The sequence below is a fragment of the Chiroxiphia lanceolata genome, chromosome 6 (assembly GCF_009829145.1).
Source record: "Chiroxiphia lanceolata isolate bChiLan1 chromosome 6, bChiLan1.pri, whole genome shotgun sequence".
In the NCBI taxonomy this organism is placed as follows: Eukaryota; Metazoa; Chordata; class Aves; order Passeriformes; family Pipridae; genus Chiroxiphia; species Chiroxiphia lanceolata.
This window is the reverse complement of record NC_045642.1, coordinates 19,376,600-19,396,720: the sequence shown is the minus strand read 5'-3', so window position 1 is coordinate 19,396,720 and position 20,121 is coordinate 19,376,600. Positions and strand designations below refer to the sequence as shown.

General features: G+C 38.5%; 1 protein-coding gene across 1 annotated transcript in view; it reads right to left on the bottom strand.

The window, feature by feature from the left end:
* LRP5 (LDL receptor related protein 5) overlaps positions 1 to 20,121 on the bottom strand; it is a 133,679-nt gene that overhangs the window by 79,026 nt on the left and 34,532 nt on the right. Inside the window, exons 3-5 of the mRNA XM_032690638.1 lie at positions 11,463 to 11,660; positions 7,811 to 8,007; positions 5,857 to 5,988 (exon numbers count right to left, since the gene is read on the bottom strand). Of these exons, the coding sequence (XP_032546529.1) occupies positions 5,857 to 5,988; positions 7,811 to 8,007; positions 11,463 to 11,660 (527 nt within the window). The remainder of the gene's footprint in view (positions 1 to 5,856; positions 5,989 to 7,810; positions 8,008 to 11,462; positions 11,661 to 20,121) is intronic.

The window sequence follows — 20,121 nt, the reverse complement described above, 5'->3', positions numbered from 1 at the left end:
AAGTAAAAGTATCTTGCAAGGCCATGTTTTTCCACAGCGGCATTTCAATCACAGAGTTAGCAAGGGGGAGAGACAGGTATCCAGTCAGCTGTCAAGCTTCTAGTAAATAAGGTAAAATACAGTTTTCTTTTTGTTTATTTACCTTGTGACAAACAGATTAGGACTTAAGTGCTGCTTCCCAGTACAGCCGCAAATCAATGCCAGAATATAATCAGAGTTTATTTACTGATATGGAAGTTTTCTCTTCCAGAACCCCCCAAATGCTAGAAGACTCCAGACAGTTATCTTAGATTATTCACACAAGACCAGCAGAAGCTTTCTCAGGTACTTAAAAGAGCTGATTCTACAGCAATTATCCTTGATAACAAATGTCTCCCTAACCCTTCCTTTTTGCAAAGAGGCTGCTCATCTCCAATTAGCAGCTGATCTACTTAATCAGAAGGTCTGGATTAGTCCATACTGTTCCTCTTTATAAACCAGGAAAACATGTTTAGCAAAGAGACCTTCTCGGGTGGTTAGTTCGCATGAGATAAATACTTCATAATGAAAGTATTTGTCTGCCTGCTTGTCTTGTTTGGAGACTTAGTTGCTGTAATAAGGTAATGATTGCTCAGCCAAGGAACCTCAGACAAAACTTTTAAAATGTATGATGTGCACCAAGAAACACACAGGAGATGTGAAGGAAGTGCCTTAACATTTCTTCCTCCTATACTATCTCCTGCATAAAAAACCCCAGTATAATTCCTGCAGTATTTGCCAGAGGTTCCAAAACCACTGTTTTCTATTTTGCAATGTGCAGAATGCAAAGGAGAAATAAGACACCGAGAATATTAGCCAACTCTGATCAACTGCCTCAACAACAGGATCAAGGATAGATAGGAGAAGTTAACTCTTCAAACACTGAAGATAGCACATTTTTCCCTAATTATGAAATTGTGTGTGGGTTTTCTGTTTTTTCATTTGGGAAAACAGAATTTCTCGGTTTAAGAAACTACAGCTGCCACACCTCCCTGGCAGAAACCATTCAGCTTCTATCACCACATGATATTGACTCAACAGTCAAAGCTCTCCCATTTTCAGGCAAATAATTGTTGCCTTCAACTGCAGAAATGCACCTCTAGTGTTCAGTTGTTTGGGTTTTTTTTTTTAAACGTTATGTGTCTTGAAGTCAATGTGTCATGTCTCAAATGACCACTTACGTTCTGACATACCAGGGACAAGACTACTGCAAAAAGTAGCTGGCTAATTAAACATCTGAACAGATATATCTGAAAGGAATCAGATTTTTACAAAGTACCTATCACTGGGAGGAGGGGGAGCAGAAAAGGAAAGAAATTCCCCTTTTTACTCCTTTAAAACAACCTCCTACCACTGATTAATTAAAAGAAGGTTCTAAAAATGAGTAACTTTTTCAGTTTGACTCACACTATGCTTAAAGCTAAATATACGGCAACAGCTCTTATTGCTGGCTTAAAGGACTGCTCACACTGATGTACAGTATGAGTTTAATTTCCATATCTCATGCAGTGTAAACCCTCTTTTCTGTAAGGGTAGATTTGCAGGTGTAAAGAAGCCACCAAGTTAATTGAGCATTCAGGTACCTGTTTCAACGTCAAACTTGCCAGCTACATCAGCAGGCCATTCACAGGTATCATGGGACACACAAACACTAACAGTTCCTGCCCTTAAGCATTTATAGCATACACTAAGTGTATATACATATATATAAACATTTTTTTAAAACACTCATACCCTAAGTCAATTTAATCCAAGAGAATAAAGCTGATCCTCTTTTATTCATGATAATGTAAGGAATTTAAAATATAACATAACAACTATAAACACTTTAGGGTTACTAAAGAGCTCCAAAAAATATCCAGATAGGATCCTGAATGCATTTCCTGGTCCCAGAGAAACTTACAGGAGCTTTCCTGTGATTCAGTAGGGTCAAGTTTCCACTGCCATCATGAAACAGACAACTCACCTATCTGTGCATTTTACACAACTTATCAAATCATCTCGAGACTATCTCTAGCTTAAGAATAAGAAATTTAAACTTTAAAAGGTCTTTTAAAAATATTATACATGTTTATGTGTAAAATATATATAAAACATCTGACAAAAAATAAAACTGAAATAAGCAAAAGTCACAGAAGAAAAGAGATGTGCTAACAACCAAAATAGTATCATTTAGTCATGTAGGGGACCAATGAGACTTGTCACTGTACCAAAGAATTTTCTATAGCTGTATTCAGCTGCAGTATCTAATATCTCCTGCTTTTCAGAGGGATGCAAATATATCCAAATTTCCTTTATTTCTGCTCTATACTTTCCTCTCTGTCAAATCTTAAAGCAAGTCACTAGCAGGAGTCAATGTAATCTTGGATATTTACCCTTAATATATTGACCAGCTGAATTTTTTTGCACAGCCTTTAGGAAGCGGCCCTGACAGATGCAATCCTTTACCACGCATTGCAAGTACAGCATCAGCTCACAAATCTGTCCCCAGCACACAGGCATTTACTTTTTCTGAGTTCAGTAATAATATCAACATAAGCAGAAGCTAAGGTACCATTACTATATCGTTGTTTTTGCAGCCAAATTATTTGTCTTCAGCTATTGCAGAAGATCATTTATGTTTTTATTGCCCTTCCTGGAGATGGTTTTGCTCAGTCTACTTACAGTCATAGAGTATCTTGAGTTGGAAGGGACCCACAAGGATTACTGAGTCCAACTCCCTGTTCTTTGCAGAACCACCTAAAACTAAACTACACAACCAAGAACATTGTCCAGACACCCCCTGACTTAGATCTACACTGAGCAATGCATAGCATATTAAAAGAACATACCTCAGTTGGCACTGCCCTTACTTCCAGGCATCACTCTTTTCTGCAAGCTTCAAAATACCAAAAGCATTTCTCTGAAACTATAGTAAACTTGGAGGCCATGGACAGAGAAGGGTTATCTCATATAATGAACATCAGGCTCCTACTGGTGTTAAAGATCAGAGCCTGGATTTAGCACTAGAAGATAGGAGCAGTCTAGCTATAACGGAAGACTGCTGATGCAGTTTACCACTAAATGCTTCCCCCCTGTCAAACACTTATTTAAATTGTATTTGATGTCACATTTGTCACCTATTGCTTGCACGGCATGCAAATACACCCATACCTCAACCACCCATATGCCTTCTTACCAAAAGGTGTCTCGTATTGCTTTCAAGTACAAGAAAGGGAACAGAATCATGACCTTTCTCAGCACGAAAACTGGAAAGTCAATAAATCAGGGTAAAATTAAATCTCAAAGAGATTTCAGTGTCACAGAAAGGTTTGGGTTGTTTTGGTGTGGTCTGTTTTTTTTGTGGAAGCAAGTACAAAAAGATTCCTCTTAATAGAGACTTAAATTTGATTTGAGAAGAATTTAGATACAACAAATGTGTGTAACACTCGGGAATGTTTGATTTATGATAAGTACATCTGCCACAGGTTGTATAGGAAACAGAGAAATCACTCAGCACAGAATGAGCAGATAAAGTAACATCAGGCAACTTCCTTCATATTAGAGAGTAAAATACATCATGCAAAATTAAAAGGAAGACTTTACAGAAATTAATAGCTTCCCCTCTAAACTCCAGAGAAGATAAAGGAAACAGAGCTACTGTTTGCATGACTGCTTTTGGTTAATCTAGTGGGCAGCAATACAAAACATCTACCTGCACAAAACAAGTACACATTCCCAAAGAAGAACATATACTTCATGCCAGTTGCAATCTATCTATCTATCTATATATATATATTTAATATCCACTATTAGCGATGGATATCTACTGTAGAGCTAATTAGAACAGAGAGAACACAAGAATGAATCAACACTAAAAGCCAAAAGTACAGAATAAAGAACTAGTCTTTTAACAGAGACCCAACAGTTACGGCTCCAGCGTATCAACAGTTATATGTTTAACAAAAATATAAAAATCCAAAGTTTCAGAGTTCCAATACATACAGATGTAACTCTCAGAAAGGCAAATACTGGCACAGCCTGTCCTCAAATTCATGTTTTTTGTTAATTACATAGGCCCTTTACCATTCAACACCCTTTGTAAAGAGCTACAGAGCTCTCTCGCCTGAACATTACCAACATATGTATTCTTCAGTATTCAAGAGAGCTGAAACCGCCTAAGAGCCTCAGGGCTTTTCTGTACAAGAATTCTTTCAGACAGATATATACAGTAACATTATATAGTTACATTTGCACCAGTAAACTCCCCATGTGGACAGAGACTTTGAGAACAGAATGCTTTTTCTTCCTGCAGACAAACCCTCAGTAGTATTTGTGTAATTCACATAAAAGCTTGAAGTCAAAGAAACTCAAGTGCCCAAGTGACTCTGTACTTTTGCACTTTTGCCCAAGCCAACACGGAACAAAATGAAGAGGTACTCAACATCCTTGCATCCATAGCTCCCGCTACAACTTTACTACAAAAGGCTCCTGTGGAGAACAGAAAGTCAGTTCTTTGCAACCTAAGAGTTAATTAATAAGATGGGAAAGAGAAGCACATGGATGTTGGCATAAGGCAGACAGGACAACAAAACATGTGGAGCTTGGGAAAGAAATAACCCATAAAACTGAACCAAAAGGCCACATTCTTATGCAAAACCAGATTTCCTGTTCTCGTCCCACTTTTTTGCCCTCTTTGACAGAACACCCTTGGCAGATTGTCTCGCCTGACAATGGAAAGGTGAAAGCACAGTATAAGCAGTTGCTCCTGCTTGTGCAATCCAACAAAATGCCAAAAGCAGGGTGACCTTCACTCCCGCAGCCAGAAACACAAGGTCAATATGAACGTTTAAAAAGGTTGTCCTGAGCATTCAGCAAGGTTTTTATAAAAACTGTGAAAGGGAAACTTTCCAAAGCTGAAGGAGGAAAGAGAAAGGTCTTTCAGCAGCTGCAAGGACTACCTTATAAGCCTTTCAATTGCAGCAGGATGAGCTAATAAAGCTGGCCCTTAAACCCTGGAGGTTCAGTGTTTAAATTGTGATTCAAATTCACAAATGAAAGGCATCTATTTTATGCTTGCTCTAGTACACAGACAAATCAAGTAACATCAGAAAACTATTATAGTATTTGACTAAACTCAAAAATGCACTGGAGACAGGCAGCAGACTAGGCAGAACATTCTCCAAAACCTTGCCTCCCACTGTCCTACCATCGTATCACTGTTCATTGACTGCTTTTGTAAGATGCACTTTTAAAAGAGGCTTCCTGGTCAATGACAGAATCAAGCTTTCAAAGTACACCACTAGGCTCATTCAACCTGTGGATATGAAATATGCATCTAGTTTTACTTTCAATTAAAGCATATACTCTAGCTATTATTCTCTAAACAGCTTTCTACTGGTGATACACAAGCCTCTTCTGGGGAACATGGAACAGCCACCTAGAACATTATTTTCTTTAACTCAGTTATCTCAACAACTCAGCCACCACTTCTGTATCATTGACCTCTACTGGACAATGAATGGCAGGGAGCAGAAGTCTGTCCACTGTCTGAATGGAAAGATGTCCTACACTAACTTACTTCTAATAAAATTCTTCAGCAATGGGTTCCACATACTACTTCATTCCTATGGAGAACTGGCAACACTAAACACAGTCAAAAGTCTCTGATTTCTACAAGGGATTATTACTTCAGTTCATAAAAATCACCATTTTTGGTAGCTTGGTGGGAGGTTTGGATGCAAATGACATTTCAGTGTATCAGGCAGCTCCTCTCAGGTCATTTCTTCAAGGTTCAGCTTTGAAGCACTGAACCCAAAACAAGCCAACACTGTGACTGTAGAAAAGCCAAGCTCTTACCTGCTTTGCATGTTCTGCCATCGTCTTCTAGCTGCACACCAGTGGGACAGGCACAGCTGTAGAAGGGGTCTCTTGGAGACAGCAGGCACAGATGGGAGCAACCACCGTTGTTTTCTTCACATGGAGTGTGAACTTCAAGAAACCAAAAAGATTTATTTTCGTTTTTCTGGAAGCCCTAAAGCCCTCTTTTCTCCATGAGGAAGAAATAATAGATACCAAATAACTGGCACAAGCTTTAGTGCTAAAACACAGACGAATCACAACACAAACTGTCTGATTTCCCACACCATTCCCCACCTCCCCACCCCCAGCATCCTACTTCTAGGGGTACCTAAACTGAGATGTAAGCAGTTGGTGGGGTGATCAGTTCTATGAAAGAAAGGAAAACGTAATAATTTGTACAATTCCTACATTACAGTAGTGTTGCATTTTGGAAATATCTTTTTCTTTTGCAAAACTTTTACAGCAAGACATATCCCTGAATCATCAGGAAATCCAGAGGAGCAACATGTAAAGTCGCAATTCTGAATACATAAAAGGAAAAAAAGTAGGGAAGGAGATGTGTACAGGACAGAAATGGACATAACCAAATGTTCCTATCTCTTCAGATGGGGAAAAAAATGACAGCAAGACATGAAACTGTAATCATAAATAATTATGGATAATATTCTCACTTATTAAAAAAAATACTTGCAAGTTGTGCAAGATCTCTACAAAATTGCAGTTTGAGTAATCGTCTGGACTACTTTAATATAAAAGAACAAAATTTACAGCTCATTTGACTTTGGTTTCTTCCACTGACAGTCACAGAGCAAAAAAAGGGTGAGGAAGGAATCCAAGTCTGATCTTAATGAAGTCAATGGCATCTGAGCTATTTTCAGCATATGCTATTTCCCCGTGCGCCATACTTTCTTTGTGACTGACTCAGAAATACTATGACCCAAGCCTGGGACATTTTTGGAGCTAAAAGCAATGACAAGAATTCAGCATAGACAAACTCTTATCTGGAGCTGTGAGATAAACCAGGGTGCTGTGCATACCCAGCAACCACAATGAAAACTTGCTTATGTTCCATCACCAAGATAATCTCCAAACTCCTTTTGCTTACTTTCAAGCCTGTTTCCTCACATCCTATAAACTTCATTGGAATAACAAACGTTATCTTTAAGGAAGCAGAATTTACAGTTGGCATAAATAAAGAAGCCAATACAAATGGCAAGAATGTCTTCCCTAGACGAGAGCTGATTCTTCCCAGAGCTACATCAGAGCTACATTCTACAACATTACTTTTAAATCCCATTCAAAAAAAAAAACCTAGATCAACTGCCACATGGAATCACATGCACACACAAAACACATGCAGCCTTACTTGAATACTCTACATGTGACTTCCTCTGAAGCAGCATCATACAGTATCAAGAAAAAACATACATGTTCATCTAAAAGCTCAAAACTAAATCCCTTCCATACTAAAACATTCACAAACTATTTGCTATATATTGAAGATTACCACGATCAAGTCTGGACTGCAAAAAATGCACTTATAAGTACAATATGAACATGACATATTTTGTGGTAATTCTACTCATTAAAAGAAAAAAAAAAAGTCCTGGTAAGCACTTTTTTCAATTGTCTTTAAAATAATGGCATTGAAAAGACACCAGGTGGATCAGTATCATTCTCATTCAGATTTTCCAAACCAAGAGAAGTCACTGAAGTACTGCACTGGATTTTGGATTTTGTTAACAACTGGGATGGTGAGTGAACTTGTACCAATTCAGGTTGGAATTTTCAAAGAAAGGTACAGGATTCAAGCATTTACACCTTTAGCAACCAATCCCCTCACAAGTGTGCACAACCTTAAAACTTCACACTAGCCACTTTTCTGATTAACATTTTTCCTGACAGGCAAGTAACAGCCATGCAAAAAGTTTCAGGGAAAAGGAAAACATACAGTATGGCTGCCGGTCTGGACTTAGGACCTGGATGTCCATTGGAGAATACAGAGCAGACAATATTTCTCTTCTTTTCTCTCCCGTCCTTTTGTTACAGGCGTGAATGGAGCGCGTTTGCCAGTCCGTCCAATACAAAGTGTCCCCAGACAACGTCAGAGCAAAGGGATGAGTAAGACTACCTTCAACAACTTTTTGCCTATGTGAAAGAAAGAGCAAGGATTAAAAATGGATTGCTTCCACTTGTTATCATGCAGAATGAAGACCTAGCTTTGTAAAACTCATATAGGAGCTGTCGCCTTTTAACAAATTCACTGGACCAAGAGATTCGCTCGGCGATAAAAGTGACAACAAACCGAAAAATGTAAAATAAGGCTATTTGCTTTCATAGCAATAAAGACACAAACATACTGGATTTCATAGTATCAAAGTATCTGATTCAATTCTGCACTGACAGCTGAAGATCCTTACCTTCAGGAGTTGTGCAAATACCCAAACACAACTGACTTTTCAATGAAACATAAGTCCGAACACTGCCTCTCCAACTAAAGCATTACAGGACAACTTTGTCCAGAACTTCAGTTGCACTGAGTCCTTTTTTGTAGCAGACAAAGGAAGAAATTACCTAAGAGTCTCACTAAATTACCCCTCTTTAACTTAGTCAGCAGCAGAAACAAATATTTTTCAGATTATTTTTCTAATGTAGAGCAAGGGTCACTTACATTTTTTTCTAAGGTTAAATATTTATAATTAATACAAATCAGAAACATTTCAAGATGTTTCTTCAATGAGGTCATTCAGCCACACTTCTGAGAATGCATATATTTTCACATTGGTTATTAGCTGAACTGAGAGCCAAAAAACACATGACGTTTCTACCCTGTTTTCACAGGATCCCCAAGTTTATACCTATTGCAATAAATTCATATAATTTAGATCCAAGAGTTTTAGAGACATTTATTAAGTCAGAGAAAAGATACTTGACAATTCCTTTATCAAAACACTATGTAGTCAGTTTTCAAAAAAATTATGCATTTTATGTTTACAAAAAGGCATGCCCACACCTTTCAGACCAGTTGTGCTATGACACAACAAACCAGTAAGTTATTCACCAAACAACTTTGAGAAAGCTGAAGTATCAGTGTCATCCCAAAGGAAAGTGACAAACTTATTTTTCTTATACCTATATTCAGATCTGCATTCAATTTTTTTCAGTTGAAGGGATTTTAGGAAAAACAAAAAACAGCTAACATTTGGCAGGGGAAGTATTCTGTTTTATTTTGAGCAGCATAGGTACTTATTTGCCTTTTCCAGGTTGGGGGGGAAATAAAAAAAGTACCCCCAAAATTCTTGACATATATTCAGACACAGGTAAGTGCAAAGTAGACTGACACATGCAAACAACTATTAGCATATACATGAACAACGCAGATAATGTGGAAAAAAGAAAACAAAAATATTAATAATCTTTCTCTTCTAGAGATAAAACTGAAACTCTTCTAAAATTTCTCTTTCAAATTATCACTACTTCACCATAAAACACAATAGAATAAATATAAACACTAATTTCTCCTTCCACTCTCACCTTTGCTGTTTCTTTTTGACTAATAACAGCAGTGGCTGTATTCTAATATCATAACAGCTGTTTTCCACTATATATTGCCCTATTTCCATCATTCTTAGATATCAAGTCTCCCCTTCTCCTGTAATTACATCCCTTGAAATAGTTCCAGCCAATGTGCTTGCAACTGAAGCTTGCTAAGATACAAGACACAGATTGCTCCAGTAAAATTAATCCACCACACAGAACAAAAATTTCCTTTTTATTTGAATTCTGAAGTAATTCTGAATTGATTCTGGGACGAGAAGAGTGGAAGCATTTGAAACGCTACAGATTTTTTTACTGACATGTATGAGTGAAACTTATTTTACTCCATGCTTAAGGAACAGAAGCAACTTCCAAAGTTATCATCTAGTCTGAACAATTACACAAGTTACTATATTCAAAAATGCCTAAAAGTTCACATGCAGTTAGCCATAAAGAACTTTCAGAGTGCACCCTGTACAGGAATATCCTGACCTCAAACATGCATTTACATACTCTAGCAGTTGAGTAAAATATGCAGGAGTGAGCCAATTTTTTTTTTAATGCAAAATATGTTATTTTTTCCTAAAATACGATTGGATTGATGGTTCAACAGAAATCTGCTTCGGAGGTGGTGCACATGCACTGATCTATCACAAAGTAATTTGGACAGACTGATGGAACTAGTGTATTCAAAGGCTTGTTCCCTTTTAGGGGGCCTTTCTCTACCTTAAAATGAGCAGAATAGATTTCAATTGCCAATTACAACTTTAGGGTTTACACATACGTCTAAATAAAGTTTATACAATTTGCATATACGTCTGATAACCGCAGAAGCAGCCTGGAAACCTTACACTCTGCCACTCACCCCCAGATAAGACAAACACATTCATGTTGTTAAATGAAAATCTTTCTTTTTGCCTACGAACCTGCAGCCAGCCTTTGAGTTACCACTGCCTTCTGTAAAGGCCTTTTCCCTTGCCTATACTTCTGACTGTCAGTCAGTACTTGTCACTTACAATGCCACCATTATCTAACTCTTACATACTGCTCTCAAAGGAACCTCAGTGTTTTATAAAGGACCTTTATAAAGGTCAATATTGCTATTCTTCTTTTATGACTGTGAAAATCAGGCACAGAAGGAATCTCAGTAAAAACAAAAAAAATTTTGAAAAACACCATGCAAATGCAATGGTTTTTTGTGGGAGGTATATTATTTTATTATACAGAACTACATAAAATAAAACTCCTCCAACTTTTTACCAAGGTAAAATGATTTTATTAACACCGACGAAATTTTCATGATTTCATGTTACGAAATCATGAAAATGAAAATGTCATTTTATACAATCTGAAGACCAAAACCAGATCACAATGCAGAGATTGCTTTGGCAGGACATTCATGGCATATTACACTCACTCTTCAGGACCAATACAACCTTCCCATTGAACACTGCACAGAATTGAAAATGCAATCTCAAATGCATAAGTCTGCCCTGTCTGAAGTGTCACTTCTCTGTGTCTACAAAAGCCAAAACTCAACAGCACACTTGGACAGGAGCCACCAAACAAAACTTCCACAGTGTGCTTTCCATCAATCTTTATAAAAATCTGCTTCCTAATTGCTTGCTATCTGAAGCAACCTGAATTTGGTTAATTAATAGGCATGGCATAAAGGACATCTTTGGATAAGTGTGTCTCAATGTGTATTTTCTGCTGGAAAAAAAGACATTAACAAGACTGTAAAATCCCAGTCACTAGTTAAATGTTGTATTGCCTAGGAGCAAGGATAAGCATCTCCAACTGTTTTCAAGACAAATAAAAAATCCTACTGTACAAGAAGGCGATGAACAGTCTATAGGGAAATACTGATACAAATAGTCTTACTTTTAAAACCAGTTTTATAGTATGTGAGGCTACTTTTTGCAAGGCTATTAAGAATTGCATTTAAACAGAACACTAAGGTATCGGCATTATTCCAGACTACTGAAAAAAAAAAGTCTCAGTTCAAAATGAATACATGAAATGAGAAATAACTTACACCATATTATTGATTAAAGGAAACTTACCTAAAAGAACCATCCAGATTTGCCCTATGAATGAAACTCAGTTTTGCATCAGCCCAGTAAAGTTTCTGCTCGTCAAGATCTATCGTGAGTCCATTTGGCCAATAAATATCTGAATCAACAATTATTTTTCGCATGCTGCTGTCCATTCCTGCCCGTTCTATCCTGGGTGTTTCACCCCAGTCAGTCCAATACATGTACCTGAAAAAGACATACATGAATTAAGCCACAATACACGCTGGTTAGCTTTAGGAACAGAAGGGATAGCAACTCCTTGCAAAGCTTATAATGGTATATACGTAGAGGAGCATATAGACACCAATGTTTGTCCCCAAAACTTTAACAAAATCCAGTTCCACAGGGCACAAAAGACGTCCTTCATGAGATCATCTCTCACAAGCATTGTCTCTATATTGTGTTACTGTTCTCTTAAATGTTGGGCAGTACTTGATTATCATAAGCATTTTTAAGTGAGTATCATCCTGGTGTGGCCAGTTATTACAAGTTAATATCCTAAATCCTAAATCTGTAGCAACTAATTACCCATCCAAGAAGGCAATAGCCACAGCTTAACTTCCTTTTGCAAGTCTATAGAGAAAAAAGAATAAAATCAAGTGCCCTGAAATTTGTTTCTCCAATAAATAAAACACAAATTCATGCAGACTTGGAAAGACTGCACTAAATTTTTTGATGTTTTTTCCCCCTTCCATTCATGTCGCAGTTTCCCTGTCACTCCACCTATGAACAACTTAAGTAGCCTGAATAGACATTAACAGAAAGGACCAGATCGAGGTGTGGCAAATCACACAATATCTGCATGAAAAGCTGAGAGTGTGCAGTTAGGAGAGAAATTGTCTGGTCAGAAGAGGACAGTCAGTTCACAGCTGGTAAACATTACCCAGCATCATAAATCCAGCTTGCAAATTCAACATGCCAGTGATGCAAACACAACACAGCCAACTCCTAGCACAGCTACCTCAGGCCAGTCAGAGAAATTATATTGCTTTCCCAATGCCAATACAGCTATTTGGGGCATGGGTCTGTGTCAGGAAGTGTTTCACCTGACTGAGCCCTCAAACAAAATTAAGTGTCTGTGCACTGGACCCACTGGACCCAGGCTCCCTGTACTGTATTAGATCAACAGGACTGCCAGATGGGCACCACCTGGGTAAATGCACTAAGCTGCATCTAAGCTAAGTCCTCCTGGCACTGGAGCTCCAGGAAAACGTGGTACAGAGGTATTTATCTATTCAGCCTTGCAAAACCTATGCTTAGCCAGATTTTTCACAATCTGGATTATCCCAGACCCTCAGATCCCTGAAGACAGTACTGGCTATGCAACCGCAGTAGGAACCAAAAAGGAAGTAAATGAATGTGCATTGTGAAAACATACATCCACACAAAAAGCTTCATGGTTGTTTTTTTAATGAAAGAGAATGCTGCCCACTTTGGGGATGAAGTGGGGACTACATCTGTAATTGCTGTCATGTTCCTCAGCAGGATGGTCTCCCCTTCACAACAAAAGATCCCCCTGTAAACTACAGTAGCTCTGTAGCTGCTTTACATGCAGCTGGGGCCATCAGTTCAGGCAAGGAGGAACAGGCAGCTGTACAGTTATTCCTAGGACATGTCCCTCACAACTCAACTAAAATGTTCTGATCTCCGTGTACATAGTACACACTGATTCAGGCGTACCTCCAGTTCCACAGGAGTCACAACACCTACCTAGACCATTCTTAGACCATTCCAACAATATAAATAGACAGACAGATAGAAATTGCTCACTTGGATCACAACACACACACATCTGAGTGTGCAAGGGTAAAGAAGTTTTCTAGTTGAAATAGTAAAGCTCCCATGCAGATGAGTCCTCCGGTTTGTGAGCTCACTTTAGTATGGCTGAGGCAGAATCGTGTCCCCAGGTAACTTCCCCAAAATTTCTCAGCTCCAGCAGTCAGGACAGACTGACTGCTCCTGAAGAAGCAGCAGCAGTAGCTGAGCTGCCCCACTTCACAGGACAACCTGTGAATGTAAATTGCCACTCATTTTGGTTTTCCTTACCAAGTCAGGCTGTAATTTGTGGCAACTCAAACTCTGTGGGGAAGCAGCTATTGACAAACAAGAGAAGACAGAGAAAAGCAGACATAAAAAAACCTGTCTACGCGACCAACTGGTGAATCAGACTATGAAACTGATGTGGCCAAATACTCATTTTTAATCAGGTCAAATCAGTCCTCTGATCCAGCTCATCTGCACTAGCTTGCACCATTTGCATTCAACTCTATGGGAATAAAGACAGACAAAAGATGGACTGTTAAATTAGGAAAAACCCGGCTATTAAAGGTGGCTTTGTGCCATATCATATGGCTATGACAATCTCACACTTACTCATACATACTTATTGAAATGTATAAATGCAGACTAAAAACGAGCTTAGAACAAAATAAAAAAATCCCATGACAGTTATTTAAAAGTAAAAACAAAGGAGACAAAACTAGCTAAGGCCTCTTAAACCTTTAAAGTAGTTGAAATAAAAAGAAGGAAAAAACATCCCCAAAACTATCATTGAGCAAAATTCCTCTCCTCAAGCTTTCCATTAAAATTGCAGCCTGTCCTGAAGCTCAGTGCATTCAGATGAAGAAAAGGAAAAAAAAAAAAGTCTGTAAGCCAAAGGGTCCTTGTGGTTTTTCTATGATACTAAAGGAGCTCCAGCTCAAGAACCTCCCCCTAAAAAATATTCTGTTGCATAATTTCATAGGTGATGTGTATTTACCTGTGGCCACACAGAGACTACTGTACAAAAGTAGTACTTTCAAATCCACACATAAATTTGTCATAGGAAAATTACATCTCTACGTTTCAGCTCATTAAAGAGATACAAAGCTCAATGCCTGTATCATTCAGAGGTTTAAAACTACACAGTATTAGCAAAGTTACTGCACCACAAAGGAAGGTTAGCAGGATCAATATGCATTTAGATGACATGCAGAACAACCTGAATGCAGGCAGCCTTCTTTCAAACCACTTTTCTCTCAAGTTGGACATTTTTAAAGCAACATACCCTGTCATCACCTTGCCCCGATTGCAGGGTGTCCCTGAAGTAGTGTAAAGCTGATCTTCCTGATGAACTTTTCAGAGTATATTGAGCCTGCAGTAATCAAGAACCTAAAGAGGTAACAGTTTCCCTCCCTCTGTGTGCTACACAGAATCTCCATGGTCCATCACAGGAAAGCAAGTCAAGCCATGGAATGGTAAATACAATTTTTGTCTCCATTTAACCTCCTCCCCTTTTCAAAGAGGCTTCTGTCCTTTCATCAGGCAGCAGGTGCTGAATTGCCATGAATTATAGGAAACTGGTTCAGGTTTGGGGATCGCTTAACAGATCAAGACCCTGAACTGGGAGTTTGGGTATCACTGTAAGAAGAGATCAGCTGATCATCTGTTCCTGCAGGAATGGGCATCTCTGGTCTACCTAAGCCTATTTAAAACCATGCCACTGCCAAATGGAGTAGTTCCTTCCATGGTTCCTACCCCTGGTGCTGACATTAGCATCTTACAAGGAAACAAAAAGAAAAAACCCAAAACCTTTCAGCTTAGAAAATGATCAGTCTGGCCACCAGTGGTGCTAAAACAGAAGGAGCAAATAAAGGGAGCAACCACTCAGCTGAAGCCACCTATGAAACTTCCTTGGAGAAAGAGGCAATTCTCATCAAGTTCCCCTAGATAAGTCACTCACCTTGGACTCTACAATTACCTAGGGCAGTTCCCTTCATCCCTCTTCTCCCACTGTAATATCTAGGCTGTTTTGACATTTTTTGGTCAATATAAGGTGCAACACAACACTGGACATCAGACCTCAACAGGTCATAAAATATCATGTTTTAACTGCACGCCTGTGAGGGATTTCCAAGACTGCGCGAAGTGTCAAGCTTCCCTTTTTCTTGGCCCTTCTCTATTTTGAGTGACCAACCTAGTTCCAACCAAATTAAGAACAGTGTCCCAGCCGAGACACTGAGAGTCAGCTGAAGACAGAAATTTTTTTGCAAAACTTACAAATCCTAGCGAAAAAAAATCCATGGTTATTACGGAAAGAATGACACAAGCTTAGTTAAAGTAGCACTGCGAACTTAACTGGAACAGTAACAAGAGAAAATTTTGGGGGTGAGAGGGAGCTTTCTTGATGTGATTAGTTACCAAGAGAAAGAGAAAGAGAAAGGCTACCTATCCTTGAAACAACCCACGGATCTGATTAAGAAAATTAGTCTTCTGTCAAAACTACTGAAATCTTCTTGCACTAGCTGGGTTCATCACAGAAAGAGCCATACAGGAAAAATAGCAGAGAAATTAAGGATTTTAGTAATGTCCAGTGGTAACCATTATGTCTTGCATTTTCCAAATGTCCTGTCCCCAGTACACAGGATCAATTCTTACACAAAGAGCAGACACTTTTGATAGGAGCTTTATGGACAAGGGAGAACATGACAAAAAGCTCCAAGTGACTTCTCAGAGAAAGCAATCAGTCTGCATGCCAGAACAGTTTATATGTGAGGAACTGATTTAATTCAAGCAGATTTAAATTAACCTTAATTCAGGAGCCTGGAGTGGTAACTGGCATATTATTTCTTTAGAGGGGAAAAAAAGAAGGCTTTTTAAAATTTATTTTTTTAAAGAACACTCGAGAGTCCATATCTCATTCACCTCAACAAGAAACAAGCACTTTCAAACAGTGTAGACATCATCAATGTTTCTGGGACATATGATGGTTTAGGACTGGGGTTTTGGTTTTTCAAATATAACCTATTTTGCTGGTGTCCAGTACATTACCAATCCCTATCATTTTCATTTCACCATTTTTAAAAAATGGGTATTTAGCCCAGATAATGTTTCAGGAAAATAAGTACACTATGCAAAGAATCTCAGTCCGGTACTACCTGTGCTATTATGCCTTCCAGTTTCAGAAGCCAGTTGAAAAGATGCACACTGAATAATAATGAAGAGTCTAAGGCAAGTATTTGGGTAGGTTTTTTGTTTGGTTGATTTTGTTGTTGTTGGTGGTGGTTTTAAATGTAAATTACAGAGTTTTAAATACCCCTGGGCCAGGGCATACCATAACAATTGTAAGAAGTTAAAAATATCAAACCCAGTTTGTACACATTAGATCAATCACATTTCAGGACTGAGATCTGGCATCTGAAGAGTTTTGTATCTTGATTGGATTGCAACAGGTCAGTAAAACTCTAACAGCACTGAGGCTATAAAAGAGAAAGAAAACATGAATTCCTTAAGAGCGAATGAAAACAAAATTAAAAAAGGCATTGCGGGCAAAATTCACTGTTCAGCAGCTATCATAAATCAATACTCTTAAAAACCCCCAATGAAACACCACTACAGAAACACTGAACAAAAAGCAGACCCTGGACAAATTCACGGGCTACTATATTCAGTTCTGCAGAGATGTTTAAGTGTCTTGCCGCCCTTACTGTTTTTTAATCTTAACTCCAGAGGAAGTTAAAAGGAAGGAGGGGCAGGGGAAAGAAGAGACTAACATGTAATAATAATTTCACAGCAATTGCACCAATTCTGTCGCTAAACTGAATTGTACTTTCCTACACCAAAGGAACCAGATGGAACAAAGTAGAGCAAAAGCCAAAGCTTCAAAGATATGATACTTCCTTCTGAACACACAACCACTAACAGTCCATCCAGTCCATCATCCAGTAGCCAGAAGTACCAGACCAATGGAGTTCATAAAATTCAGTTACTGCTGAATTAGTAAGCACAGTAGCTGCAAGCTTCACTACCAAGCTTTCTAGTCAGAACCTAATTAAACAAATGCTGTTCAACTGCAGTCAACAAGTCACTAGGTTTTGGCTTATAAATTGAACCAGGGCTTAAACGGTGCTTCAGTCTTTTCACAAGAATGGGACTGAAAGCCACCTTGCAAAAATAAACAGATTTTGAAGTTGGCAAACTGCACCCCAGTGGGCTTTTTTTTTGGGGGGGGGGGGTTAGGGGTTTTTTTTGTGGGTTTTTTTTTTTCCCATTTGGTTTGTTTTGTTTTCTTTCCCCTGCTTATCTCATTTTAAAATTCCAGGTGCAGGAGCAAAAAACCAGGATGAAAACCGTATTTCCCCTCAGTTTTAAAGCTGCAGGTCATTTCTTATTTCCTGATGCTTCTCTTGTCCTCATTTTTGCAAAGATTACAAATCACGGCTGTGCCCTCAAAGAGCAGCTGATCAGCCGTCTGAGCTGGAAGGTATCACAGACATAATAAAAAGCAGCACTGTCCAAACACTTTTTCCATCTCCCGAAATGCAGTACAGTTGCCAAACCTTACATAACCTGCTTATACAAAAGAGGCCAGTTGTACAGATGATATAAATCAGTACAAACTTCTCCAATTTCAACAATGTTCTCGAACTTATACAAGCCCATGGCACAAAACAGGAGTTTACAGGAAATTGCTATGAAGTTTAGATTCCTGCACATTTAAAACTAACTTCCCCCATCCCACCTTTAAAATTACAAAAACTTCACTGTGAAATTAAATAGCCCCAATGGTTTACAGAAGTGAAAAGAACGGCTACCTTGCATAGCATTAAGCTGCAAATTACTTACTCAAACTACCTTTTTTTTTCTTTTTTTTTTTTCAAGCACTGAATTTTGAGACCTGGATGTTCTTGACAAAAAACATTACATCAAATCCTAAAGTATGCCACAGCAGATAACCTTTACAACTAATAACACTGCATTTAAAGATGTGTACTTAAAGCAAAGCAAACAAAATCCTCAAGAACCACACTTCTCCACTACAGTTTTCCTACAATGTCTTTTACTCTGATTTATTCTTTTAAAATATATACATTACACATATATAGTATAGTATACATATATATAATATTTGGCAACTGAGAACAAAGAGGAAAGACATAATTGCCTGTCGGCTAATGGATGCTCAAATATTATTGAAGTGCTTACAAGGAAAGAGCACATCTTTCCCTGCTCACCCATATGGGAAGGTGTAAGACACCCTAGTGATTTCTCAAAGTTAGACAAGCACACATTCCATACAGTTTCAATAGTCAGGTTACATGACAGCATGAAGCTGAAAAAATCCATGGAGGGAAGGACTCAAGACTTCCAAAACCATTAAGATGGAGAAGGAGGGCAGGAGTAAGGAGATAAGTAAGGATTTCCCAGGGAAAAAGAAACAAGAAGTTGCACATGTTTTTCATGTTATGCACTTCCCCCTCTAAAAGAACGTCCAGTACGTTCATATGCAAGAACTACAGAAAACAGAAAACCAACTTATCCAGTCAGGTTCTGAATACCTCTAAGGTTGGAGACTCTACAACCTCTCTGGTCACCTATTCCTGTGATTCATCACTCTCTCAGCAGAGAATTATTTTTTTTCACTTATGTAGAATTTTCTCTACTTCAATTTGTCCCTATTGCCTCTAGTCCTTTCACAGGGTACCACTGAGAAGAGACTAGCTCCATCACCTTTATTCCTTCACATCATATATTTATACACATTGATGAGATCCCCTGAACCTTCTGTTTTCCAGGGTAAACAATCCCAACTCAACCAGCCCTGCCTTCTGTGGTGGATGATCCGGCCCCTTAATGACTTTTGTGGCCCTTTATTAGGCTCACACCAGCATGTTCATGTCTCTCTTGTGCTGAGGAACACAGAACTGGACATAGGACTACAAGGATTGTTTCACCACCACTGAGCAGAAGGGGAGGTTCACCTCCCTTAATCTGCTGGCAACGCTCCGTCTAATGAAGCCCAGGATGCTGTTGGCTTTCTTTACAGCAAGGGCATATTGCTGGCTCATATTCAGTTCACTGACCCCAGGTGCCCTTCTTCTTTCACAAGATGTGATTTAGTTTAGGAAAGGGAAAAACAGTTCAAATTTCACTACATTCAAACTATTTTAAGACACACTGCAGACACTCAAAATTCAGAGTCTCCTCATATCAAAAAGTGCAGAATGAACTTCTTGTGAGCTAGACTTAACCAAGTCTACCTGAAGTTAAACCTAGATTTCTTCCTCTCTCTATAAGGAACATCGAATTAAAATATTTCAGGACAGTTCAAGAAATTACATCTACACGTTGTACTGACTTAACAGAAGATGGGGTCCAGCAAACATACTGGACAACAGTAATCCAACTGTGCAAGTCAGATGTTGCCTCTCTTATCCACAGATCTCCGACTTTAAACATTTAGCTCAAGCCAATGCATTTTATGCTTTAGTATGTTGATGCAGTCTAACTCAATGTTCAGGGAAAAGCACACTCCAGCTACAGACAGGAATTTGTCAAGGCATGCAATCTAAGCACATTCATTTGCATGCCTGTATTTTTAAACACAATAACAAACAAAAACCCATGTAAGTACACCTCCAGCAGGTTATGTGGAAAAATTCTTACTTTAGTTTATATTATTGCTTAATTTTACAACAAAAAAAAAAAAATTAGAAACATGCTTTGACTTAAACCAAAGTGACCCATTCATGACAAACAAAATGGTGCCAGTCCAGCCAGACCAACAAGTTGTATATGCCATGATTTCCACCCTGTGCAGCTATAAACTGCATTCATCAAGTCATCTAATCAAAGAGAATCCCAGTTTCCATCACCTCTTTGGTCCCAG